At 38.5% G+C, this 12,405-nt stretch overlaps 1 protein-coding gene across 1 annotated transcript; it reads left to right on the top strand.

Moving 5' to 3' along the window:
- Window positions 1-8,637: 8,637 nt before the first annotated feature.
- Window positions 8,638-10,039, top strand: LOC123504873. Its single transcript, XM_045255779.1, has 2 exons — window positions 8,638-8,781; window positions 8,907-10,039. The coding sequence occupies exons 1-2, from the start codon at window positions 8,638-8,640 to the stop codon at window positions 9,678-9,680; spliced, it is 918 nt and encodes a 305-aa protein (XP_045111714.1). The 3' UTR covers window positions 9,681-10,039.
- The last annotated feature ends 2,366 nt before the right edge of the window (window positions 10,040-12,405 follow it).

Below are 12,405 nucleotides of genomic sequence, written 5' to 3'. Positions count from 1 at the left end.
TATCTCTGGAGATCACATTTTCAAAACTTATTCTGTGACGTCACTATGTAAATAAAGTTACAAATCGACTAGCAAGATTTGCGACTGCTTTCTGCAGTCACTAGTCACTGGTCGGAAACTCTACGTACTTGAAAAAAAAAAGTGGCAAATTGGCCCGTATGAACCCGCCTTTGACTGTTTTTAGAAATTCATGGTATAGTCATAGTGGCTTTACAGCCTCATCTCCAGCCTTCAATCTCATATATATTCCTCTTCTGTCTTATGTAGGATTTTAATCTGTCATCCACTTAGGGTTGTTCCTTTGTGATTTTACTGTTTTGTATGGAATGTGAGCTACTTGGCCTCTATGTAATTTAATTAGGATATAGCAATACTCCTCACCAACATTTACCTGCCTTACTCCCACCAACCTCATGTCGCCCCTCTTGGCCTGACCTGACTTAGATCCCACTTCCTCACCCCTCTGACTCTCCCTTTTTCGGGCTTCACACCGCACCCCACCTCTCTGACCATACCTTCCTTCTCTCAGCTGTGTTCTGGTCTTTACTTGACCCTCCCTGCCTGTCCCTTGCCAAACGACTCCCTGTAAATACTAAATACCCCCTTAACTCCTTCAGTACTGGGACCCATTTTAACCTTGAGATTTGGGTGTGGTTAGACTATTTTATTTGCATTAGGAAGGGTCTATGGAGGTCAGAAGATTAATAGCCAGCAGGGTCTTTATTATCTTAATCCCCTACATAAGTTTCTGAGGCTGTATAAAATCACCAAATAGTAAGCAGAATGAATATGAAAACCTGTCATGGTACTGAAGTGGTTAATCCGCCAAAATTAGCGTTCCTAAAATCAGACACTTTCCTCGTGTTCTTGTTTCTAAAAACTTCTTGCCATTTTATTTTATACCGTATTTCATTGTGGTCACTGTTACCTAGCTAGCCACCAACTTCCACCTCTGTAATTGCCTCTTCCCTGTTTGTCAGAATCAAATCTAGAATATTATTTCCCCATGTGGGTTCCAAAATGACTTGCTTCAAGAAATTGATAACCCTAAGATATTCCTCTGCTTCACTATTCCCCACCATCAAGTGTAGTGCCGGGGATTGTAGGTTAAGGTAGAAAAAGTTGGAACAAATTATTATGTTGAAATAATGTACTATTCTATAATTTCGTCATGTGGTGCAAGGGACGCACATCGAGGCATACATACAGACGGACAAAAACGGTTGAAGCAGGCAGGGATGGGTAATTGATTCGTGTTAAGTGTAGGTTCATTATTTGCAAAGAAGTCATTAGCTGATTGCTAGAATTTTTTACCTTCTTATCTGGGGAAATAAATATCCTATTCTATCCTACCAGCCAATTAAAGTAAAAGCTTAATCTCATACTGTAATATCCACCGTCAATACATCACTCGGCTACTGTTGAGTGGAGATGGGAGAGACTCGCGAGCGAGTTTCCCACGATTCGCCAGTCCCGTCTCGTCTCCCTTCCAAGCAGGTGGGTGTTCCAACTCAGAGTAGTTATTATTAATATAACAGTGTTTTCTGGTTATTATTCTGATTATTATTGATGCTATCATAATATTTATCAAACGAAATAGTCAGTCCCGTCTCGTCTCCTTCCAAGCAGAGCGAATGTGAGTGTTGTGAGTGTGAGTGTGTGTGTGTGTGTGTGTGTGTGTGTGTGTATTTACCTAGTTGTAGTTTTACAGGGCCTGGGCTTTATGCTCGTGTGGCCCGTCTCCATATCTACACTTATCCAATCTTACTTTAAAAGTGTGCACACTCTTTGCAGACACTACTTCTTCATCTAAACTGTTCCACGTCTCAATACATCTCTCTGGAAACTATATTTTTAATATCTCTCAGACATCTTCCCTTTCTCAGCTTTTTACTATGCGATCTTGTGCTTGGATGTCATATTCTTCTCTCAAGATCAGTTTCTCATTATCCACTTGGTCCATTCCGTTGATCAATTTATAGACTTGTATCAGGTCTCCTCTCTCCCTTCTTTGTTCCAAGGTTGGTAGATCCATAGCCTTTAGTCTCTCCTCATATGTCATCCCTTCAAGTTCTGGGACCATTCTTGTAGCCATTTTTTGTAGCCTCTCCAATTTTCTTATGTGTTTCTTTTTATGAGGGGTCCACACTACTCCTGCATATTCCAATCTAGGTCTTATTATAGTATTTATCAATTTCTTCATCATTTCTTTGTCCATGTAGTGAAATGCTACTCCAATATTCCTCAGCAAATTATATGTTTCTCTAAAAATTCTATCAATATGGCTTACTGGTTGATTGTTTTCTTCCATCGTCACTCCTAAGTCCTTTTCCTTTTGACTTTCTCCAGTTCTACACCATCTCCCATCTTATAGATTCCCACAGGTCGTCTTTCACTCTTTCCCATTTCCATGACATGGCTTTTGTTCACATTGAATTCCATTTCCACTTCTTACTCCATTCCCAGATCTTATTTAGGTCTTCTTGCAGTATTTCACAATCCTCCTTTTGCTTTATAACTCTGCACAGTTTCGTATCATCCGCAAACAAATTTATGTAGCTGTTCACTCCTTCTGGCATGTCGTTAATATAAATGAGGAAAAGTATTGGTGCCAATACTGACCCCTGTGGCACTCCGCTTTCTACTGCTCTCCACTTGGACTTCATATCTTTAACTACCGTCCTTATTTCTCTCCCCCTCAAATAATTTTCTATCCATCTCAATGTGCTTCCTTTTAAGCCACCCTTCTCCTCTAACTTCCACAGTAATCTTGCGTGTGGCACTTTGTCAAACGCCTTTTTTAAATCCAAGTAGATGCAGTCAACCCATCCTCTCTCTCTTGTACTCTATCAACTATTCTAGAATAGAAACTCAATAAATTAGTTACACAAGACCGTCCTTTTCTAAAACCAAATTGGCTATTTGATATTAATTTGTTGTCTTCAAGGAACTCGATCCATTGTTTCTTTATTATTCTTTCACACATCTTGCATATTACACTAGTTAGTGATACCGGTCTGTAATTTAAAGGTTCTTCTTTCCTTCCACTCTTATATATGGGAACCACCTCAGCTCTTTTCCATTCTACTGGCACTGTTCCATTTTCTATTGAGCATTTTATGATGTTGTATATAGGACTTGCTAGTTCTTCCCTACATTCTTTCAGTATTCTGCCTGAGACTTCATCCGGTCCCATTGCCTTCTCTTCATCCAGTTCCTTCATTAACTCTTTTATTTCAAGCTTGGTTACTTTAATCTCTTTCATATAGATTGTCTCTCTATTACCCTGTGGCCTCTCAAATTTGGATTCTTTAGTAAAGACCTCCTGGAATTTTTTATTTAATAGTTCTGCCATACTTTTTGGGTCTTCCACCATCCCGTTCTCTCCTTTTAACCTTTCTATTGTTTCTTTTTGCCTAATTTTTCCATTTATGAATCTATAGAACAATTTTGGTTGCTCCTTACATTTTTCGACAATATCTTTTCAAGTTCTTTTCCTCTTCCTTCCTCACCTTAACATATTCATTTCTCGCTGCCTTGAAGTTTTCCTTGTTTGTTGGATTCCTATTTCTCCTCCACCTTTTCCATGCTCCATCTCTTTTCTCCTTTGCCCTAGCACACCTTGCATTAAACCAATCTTTCTTTCCTTCTTCTTTTGGTCTATATTTTGGGACATATTCCCTGACTCCTGTTTTGTATATTTCCAAAAATAAGTTATATTTGTCTTGCATTGTCTCTGAGTTTTCCATCTCCTCCCAGTCTACGTTTTAAAATAGTTCTTGAGATTCTCAATATCAGCCTTTCTGTAATTTAATCGGTCTCCTTTGTATGAATCGTCTCTATCTTCCTTTCCTTCTTCTATATCTATTTCTAATATTGCATGGTCACTCTTTCCCAATGGGCACTTATATCTTATATCGTCATTCATTTGTATACCCCTTGTAAAAACTAGGTCCAATCTCGCCGGCTCGTCGTTTCCTCTGAATCTTGTGCATTCCTTTACTCTCTGGTCCATCATATTGTCTATCATTAGGTTTAAGAATCTTTCTCCCAGGCTTCTTCCCCCATACCACTTTCATAATTTTCCCAGTCCACTTCTTTACAGTTGAAATCTCCTACTAATATCACTTTTCTCCTTTCTTTAACGATTCTCATTAGACTCCTTATTGTGTCATCTATCATGTCTTTATATTCTTGATTGGTCCATGAATTTGTTTTGGTGGCACATATGTTACAATGATTGTTATCTCTTTTTATTAATATGCATCTTAATATACAATACTTCTGCTTTTCCTTCCCACATTCCACTTGATTGATCACTATCTCCTTCCTTAACATTATCATGACTCCTCCTCCTCCTTTACCCACTCTGTCTCTTCTCCATACATTATACCTATTATCCAAGACTATTTTGATTTCCTCATTTAGTTTTGTTTCAGCCAGGCATACAATATCTGGATTTTCTTTCCTTATGTAATCTCTTAATTCTAATTTACTTGATAAAACCCGTCTATGTTCGTATACATCATTTTTAGTCTTTTGCCTTTATCATTTTTAGTTAAACTTGTTCCACTTTTTTCTCTTCCTTCTCGTTTATATACCATTTCCTTATCCTGTCTCCTAGAATTCTCCAAAAATGCCTTCTTCTCCTCTTCTGACCTTTCATTATTCTTTTCCTTACTGCTGCTGCCAGTTCATTGTATCTCTTCCTTTCTTCCTCATTTCTATTTTTCTTTATATAGATATCCTTGCAGCCTTCTGTTTCTCTAAGTTTTGTTGTTCTATATAATATTTCTTCTGTTGCTGCTTGTGATTTTAGTAATATTTTAATTGGTCTCGTTTTTCCTTCTTGATATGGTCCCATTCTGTTTATTTCTTCTACTTCCTCTTCCAAGTTCTGCCTATCTTCGTCATTAAGATTCTTCAGTAGGTCTTTGACTGATTTCATTTCTTCTTTTCTCTTTTGGTCTATATTTTATATTTTTTTCTTTTATTCCAAATACGACTACACTCTTCTTTTTTTCTGCAATTTCTCTAACTAGATTTTCTTTTGTCTTGAGGACTCCTATCATTTTGTTTGTCATATTTTCTTCTTTTCTTTAAGTTGTTCTTGAATCACCTCCTGAAAATCGGCCTTATCTTTCTTATCTTGGACTCTCCATGCTTGTACTTCTTTTTTAATCACGTTCTGTACTCTTTCCTCTTCCTTGTTTACTAGATCTTTCAGCTTCTCCTTTTCTTTCTCGGCTTTACCGAGTCCTTCTTCCATCTGCTTCTTGTAGTTAGCTACTTCCTTTTTTAGTTCTTCGTTTTCCGCTCTTAGCCTAGCTTCATTTTCTTCCACTTTTCTTATCCTTTCTCTCAGTCTTATAAACTCCATTTCCTGTTCTTTATTCTCTTTCATTTCCATCTTCTCCTTTATCAGTTTATCTAGTTTACATTCAATATTTGACACTCTCTTAAGTAGTGAAGTTGTCGTCGTATCGAACCCTTCGAATACTTGGTCTCCCTCACCGTCATAGTCATCATCAGCCCCTTCTCTATCCTCATGTCTGCATTTGGATGGAATATCTTTTTCACTCATTATTCTTTAATAATTGATTTCATTGAGAGAAAAAAAAAAAAATGAGTCCACACTACCTGCCCAGGCCACTGTAAATACTATACAACAGGTGTAGTGAAGATCAGCTGATCGTCGGAACTGCGCCAGTGTGTCCGCCCTCAACCGTGTCTCTCGTGTGTGTATTTACCTAATTGTATTTACCTAATTGTAACATACGGGAAAAGAGCTATGCTCGTACTGTCCCGTCTCCATATCTACTAATGTCCAGCTTTTTCTTAAAATCATGAATATTCCTTGCGTTGACCACTTCCACGTCTAAACTATTCCATGCTTCCACCCTTCTATGAGGGAAGCTATATTTTTCACATCTCTCCTATAAGTGGCCATTTTAGTTTTTTCCCATGCCCTCTCGACATTCTTTCATTCCACATACACAGATCTTCCCTATCCATTTTTCCATGCCAATCATCACTCTGTATATTGCTATCAGGTCTCCCCTTTCTCTTCTGTTTTCCAGGGTCGGAAGTTGCATTCTGTTCAGTCTGTCTTCATAAGTCAAATCTCTTAAGTCAGGCACCATTTTGTTGCAGCCCTCTGTACTTTCTCTAGTTTCCTTATGTGTTTCTTTAAGTTCGAGCCCACTGTATTGTTGCATATTCAAGCCTTGGTCTTATCATTGCAGTAATTATTTTCTTCATCATTTCTTCATCTAAATATACGAACGCCACTCTTATGTTCCTCAATAAGTTCAATACTTCTCCAATTATTTTGTTTATATGTCTCTCTGGCGATAGGTCATTGGTAATTGTCACCCCAAGGTCTTTTTCTTCATGACTGGTTTTATGTCTTCATTTCCTATCTTGTACATACTCCTGATTCTTCTTTCACTCTTGCCAAACTCTAATTTCTTGCATTTTGTCGTGTTGAACTCCATTTGCCATGTACAGCTCCATTTCCATATTCTGTCCAAGTCTTCCTGGAGTAGTTCGCAATCTTTGTCACATCTCACTTTTCTTAACAATTTTGCATCGTCTGCAAATAGGCTCACATAACTGGACACCCCATCCACCATGTCATTTATGTAGACCGCAAACATTACTGGTGCCAACACTGATCCCTGTGGAACTCCACTCTCCACCAAGCCCCATTCTGATGGTCTGTCCTTAATTATTGTTCTCATTTCTCTTCCTACCAAAAGTCTTCCATCCATTTTAGTAAACTGCCATGCACTCCTCCTACCATTTCAAGTTTCCAGATCAGTCTCCGGTGTGGTACCTTATCAAAGGCCTTTTTTAAATCCAGATATATTCCATCAGCCCAACCATCTCTTTCCTGTATTACATCTATCACCCTCGAATAGTAACATATCAGGTTTGTCGTGCATGAACGCCCTTTTCTAAAACCAAATTGACACTCACAAAGTATGTCATTTTTCTCCAAGAAGTCTGTCCATCTATTCTTCACCACCCTCTCACACATCTTAGCTACCACACTTGTAAGTGACACTGGTCTATAGTTCAATGGGTCTCTCTTGTTACCTGATTTATAAATTGGGACAATGTTAGCTCTTTTCCAGTCTTGGGGCACTACACCTTCCCTTAATGAGGCATCAATTACTTCACAAACTTTTTCTGCCAGTTGCTCCTGCATTCTCTTAAAATCCATCCTGATACCCCATCAGGTCCCACAGCTTTTCTCACTTCTAAACTCCCCATCATATTCTTGATCTCCTCCACAGTTACTTGAAACTCCTTCATAATCCCTTTCTGTTCCATTACCAGTGGTTTGTCAAAAGCAGTCTCCTTTGTGAATACCTTCCGAAAGCATCCATTCATAGCCTCTGCCATTTCCCTGGGATCCTCACTGCAAACTCCATTTACTTCTAAACTTTCAATACTTTCTCTATTTTTGATGTTGTTGTTCACATGTCTGTAAAAAAGCCTTGGTTGGTCTTTACATTTATCAATTATATCCTTTTCTTGTTTCTTTCTTTCTTCTCTTCTAATCAACACATATTCATTTCTTGCTCTTTTGTAACTTTCCCACTGCTTAATCCGTCTTTTCCTTCTCCACCTCTTCCATGCATCCTCTTTTCTTGTTCTAGCCTTTTCACATCTATCGTTAAACCAGTCCTGCTTTCCAACTTCTCTATGTTGTCTTATTGGTACAAATTTTTCTCACCTTCTTTGTATATTTTTATAAATTCCTTCCACTTTTCATTTGCTCCTTAGCACTCTTGAATTTCATCCAATTTGTCTCTTGAAAGAATTTCTTTAGGTTTCCAAAATCTGTCTTGGCATAATTCCATCTTCCCACTTTATATTCTTCATTTCTTCTAGATTTCTCTTCATCTATCACCTTGAACTCCAAAACTGCATGATCACTCTTTGCTAAAGGGCACTCCACCTCATCTCCTCAATGACCATTGGCTCTGTACTAAAGACCAAGTCCAGTCTTGACGATGCTCCCTCTCCTCCAAACCTAGTATCTTCTTTGACCCACTGAGTTAACACATTTTCCATTGCCAGTGTCAATAGTGTATTTCCCCATGTTGTCTCTGATCCTCCATTGACCAGTCCTCCCAACACACCTCTTTACAATTAAAATCTCCCATCATTATAGTTCGTTCACAGCCACCCAACATTTCTTCCAGACATGTTCCTGTATCTCTTATCATTTCTTCATATTCCTGTACTGACCATGCATTTGTCTTAGGTGGTACGTACACCACTATGTAGTGCCTCTTTTTCCTTCATTAGTTTCTGCTCTGATCTTTAGCACTTCTGCCTTTCCCATACCTTCTTTCACTTGATCCACCTTTATATCTTTTTTAACCAGCAACATCACTCCTCCTCCCATCTTACCTACTCTATTTCTTTTCCAAACATTATATTTCCCTTCTCCAACCATCATCAGGTCTTCTCCCTCTCTCAGTTTTGTTTCAGTAAGACCCACAATATCTGGGTTCTTATCCCTCACCACAACCCGTCGTGAACATAGATGATCAATTCACACCTTCCCAGTGGGAATCAAATTCTTTGTAAAAAATTGAGGAAACTAAATTTAACCCCTCCATGTTCAGTCCAGAAAAAACAGATGAAAATGTAGATGATGCCAGTATTTTGGAACAGGAATTAGACAGGCTTAGAAACATTGTGTCGAAGCAAGACCAACTATTGCAACAAATAGGTGCTCATTTACCAACTCCTCAGAGTCAAGTAACATCAACCAAACCCCGTGATATTCCTATCTTAGAACTACACCATTTACAAGGACTCAATGCCACTACTCAACTCCGAATTTTCTTTGAACTTGTTGAACAATGTAGTGAAATAGATGCTAGAGGAGTGCAAATAGCAAAAGGGAGAGTAGGTTCAGAGATAGCAGCTCTCATTCAAACCATCAAATCTTGCACAACTGTAACACTTGGAAAAAACTTAAATCTCTCCTGAATGATCAATTTAATAAAGAAGCTAATTTTGATAGAGCCTGGCAGGACATTAACTCTGAATGTTATGATTGGTCTGAGTCACCACAAGCTTTTGTCAATAACTTCATTTGTAATTATGCCATCTTAGGAACTCGATTTGCCACTGAGAAACTTCCTGATAGGGACAAGATAATCAAAAGGAAACTATGGCAAGGTCTTACTCAAGAAGCCAAAGCAGGATTAGAAGGATTCCTGGATGAGAATTATCCCCTAAACAAATTCATTGAAAGAGTAGAACATGAGCGACAGTGGCTCAAAGCTACTCATGTGCCTTCACTAGGTAGAATTAAACCAGAAAGGAAAGAACACCCACCTAAACTTGACCACCAGACAGAGGCTCAAAATGCAAGTCCACCTGATCTTATAAAATCAAATGCTACATCCAGCGAATCCTCAGATGTCAGTGAATTAAAGAAACAGATCAGGGACTTAGCAGAACAGGTTGGGAAACTACACACTTCCCCACGTCAGCCCCAAAATGAGCGTTATTGCTCGCACTGCCGTTCTCATTCACACAGTTTAAAGGAATGTTGGAGGAAACCTGCTAGAGGGTCCTGTTTTGATTGCAGACAATTCAGTTGTTGGCGAGGAAACAGTAACTGTCCAGGAAAACCAAAGAATATATGACTAGCATTAGCTCACACCTCCCCAACCATCAGCCTGGCTGTTAATAACAAAATCATGAGTGCAGTAGTTGATACAGGTAGCGGTTACACTCTTATCAAGGAAGCAACAGTAAATAAAATGGGGAGTGAAATAAATAAAAGACATGCCCTACCTAACCTACAAGGAATCACGGGTTCACCATTGAGAATGTTGGGCATGGTTTGGCTAGAAATTGGAGTAGGAGATGATCACATACATAAACAGTGGTTCCCAGTAGTGCCAAATAGTTACCTGGATGCAGATTTATTGCTTGGCACTGATGTTCTATCAAGGGCCCCATTTACTTGGAATGGTAAGAGTAACATCACTGTGTGGGGAAATGCTCCATATGTTATAAGTCACATTAAGAGACCAATATCTTTAGATCAAAATGACCAATTAAAAAGCCTCAGACTGACCAAATCTATAAGGATGGAACCTTACCAGTCACTATTCCTACCTGTACCCGTGCAAGAGAAACCCGGGGAGACTTTACTAGTTCATTCCCAGTCAAAAATAAATCAGAATAGTTTGCCATTTCTCGCTCAAGTAGATGAGAGTAACAATATTTCTTTGCCATTCATGAACAACACAAAAGGTATTAAAGTGATTAAACAAGGAACTTTACTTGGAACATTTGAAAGTCTTAATTTTGACACAATTAATGCCATCCAAACCCCAGCTAAATCTCCTCCCCTAGAAATTCATAATGATTTGTTGCCTAAAAATGATCAAGTACAACATAAGGAAAATAGTAGTAGAACTGAGCGTCTCAAGGAGCTCATTAAACAACAGCAATGGAACAACCTAACTCAAGAACAAAAAGCAGAACTGAAATGAGCCATCCTAGATAACCATGAGTTATTCATTATAGACAAAAGTGAATTAGGACTAATGAAAGAACCTCCTGCAAAAATTAATGTGGCTGATCCACAGCCTAGTCATGGTCCTAGATACCGTTATCCTGAGGGAGCCTAAGGCAAAGCTTGGGATGATTATTGTTTTCATGTATCCTTCTCTTTGTGCCGAGAAATGCTGCAGGACATGGAGGACAGGCAAATTATAGAAAAATCAACATCTGCATGGCTTTCACCCATAGTTTTAGTCAATAAACCAGATGGCAGCAATGTTGCATCTTTATCTGTCTTCTAAAAGAATGTGCTTAGACTACCATCAAGTGAACAAGCATCTAGCCACAGACATTTATCCATTACCAAAATTAGAAGAACTGGTAGACCAAGCAGCTGGTCATAACTTTTATGCAACTCTTGACATGCAGGAAGCTTACTTTCAAATCCTTCTGGAAGAAAATAGCAGGGACCTTACAGCTTTTAGTGATGGAGTGACATTATACAGATTTAGGAGGCTACCCTTTGGATTTAGTTGCTCCCCAGCCATCTTTACCCGCCACATGGCCTCTTTTTTATCCCCCCTGTTGAAGGAAGGTTGGATTAGAAATTACTTAGATGACCTTATTATTTGGGCCCCTGATTTTGCATCACTTACTCACAAACTCAGAAAAACTTTCAAATTACTTAAGGAAAATGGAGTTAAACTAAATTTAAGCAAATGTGAAATGGCTAGAAATGAAGTTACTTTCCTTGGATTTAAAATTTCTAAACTAGGCAGTCAACTTGGCCCAAAGAATGTGGAAACAGTTCTTGAAATGAAAGCCCCAACTAAAGTAAAAGAAGTCAGAAGATTCTTAGGCATGACAGGTTTCTATAGAAAACATATCCCTAATTATGCTAAAATTGCCACACCCTTAACTCAGCTCACCAGGAAAAATCAAGTTTTTAAATGGACAGAACAATGTCAAAGTGCTTTTGAAACACTAAAAGAGAACCTTTCTAAATCACCGGTTCTTGTTAGAGCCCAACCTTATCAACCTTTCATTGTAACTACTGATGCTAGCAATACCCATGTAGGAGGTGTGCTTAGTCAAACTCAGAGTAATGGCGAAGTTAAACCTCTTGGTTACTTCTCAAAAAAATTGAACTCCACTGAAAGTAGATATGCAGCCACAGACAAAAAAGCTTTGGCAGTAATGCTAACTTGTCGCCACTTTCATCATTACTTGTGGGGAACTAAATTTACCATCCTAACTGATCACCAACCCCTCACTAGTATATTCAAGAGAAAAACAAAGTCAGCTAGAATGAATCGCTGGATCATGGAGATGAGAGAGTACCATTATGAAATAAAGTATGTTCAAGGAAAGTACAATTATGTGGCAGATCAGCTCTCACGACCAGTCAGAATAGGCCAACGTTGTCCAACCACCACTATTTTAGGCCTAACTTCAGAAGAATTTGTCAAATGCCAAAGAGAGGAAGTAAAGTGGAGAGAAATGATTGAGTATTCAGGAGGAGGATCCATCCCAACAAAGAAATATCACAAAACTATCCTAGAACAGTTCATTTTAAAAAATGAAATATTATATTATGTAAAGGAAACAGCTGATGGCAGTATACAATATAACCTAGTAGTCCCACACAGCATAAAACAAATTGCTTTATCACAAGCACATGAAAAATCAGGTCATCTAGGGCAAAAGAAAACCATAAAGAAGGCTGAAGAATTGTTCTACTGGTGCAATTTAAAAATTGATGGCCCATACCAAGAGTCACGAAGGTTTAAGGTCGAGGGTAGAAGGGAAGGTAATGTGGTACCAAGAGTCGCTGTCATTATTGGAATGAAGAGCAGA

This window comes from Portunus trituberculatus, chromosome 17, assembly GCF_017591435.1.
Source record: "Portunus trituberculatus isolate SZX2019 chromosome 17, ASM1759143v1, whole genome shotgun sequence".
NCBI lineage: Eukaryota > Metazoa > Arthropoda > Malacostraca > Decapoda > Portunidae > Portunus > Portunus trituberculatus.
This window is presented reverse-complemented; position numbering and strand designations above follow the sequence as displayed.

Bases quoted from the DNA above. Each gene is read 5' to 3' on its own strand.
- LOC123504873 (XM_045255779.1), top strand. From the start codon at position 8,638: ATGTTCAGTCCAGAAAAAACAGATGAAAATGTAGATGATGCCAGTATT. The intron at 8,782-8,906 runs GTAACATCAACC...AATAGATGCTAG, and splicing joins TACCAACTCCTCAGAGTCAA to AGGAGTGCAAATAGCAAAAG.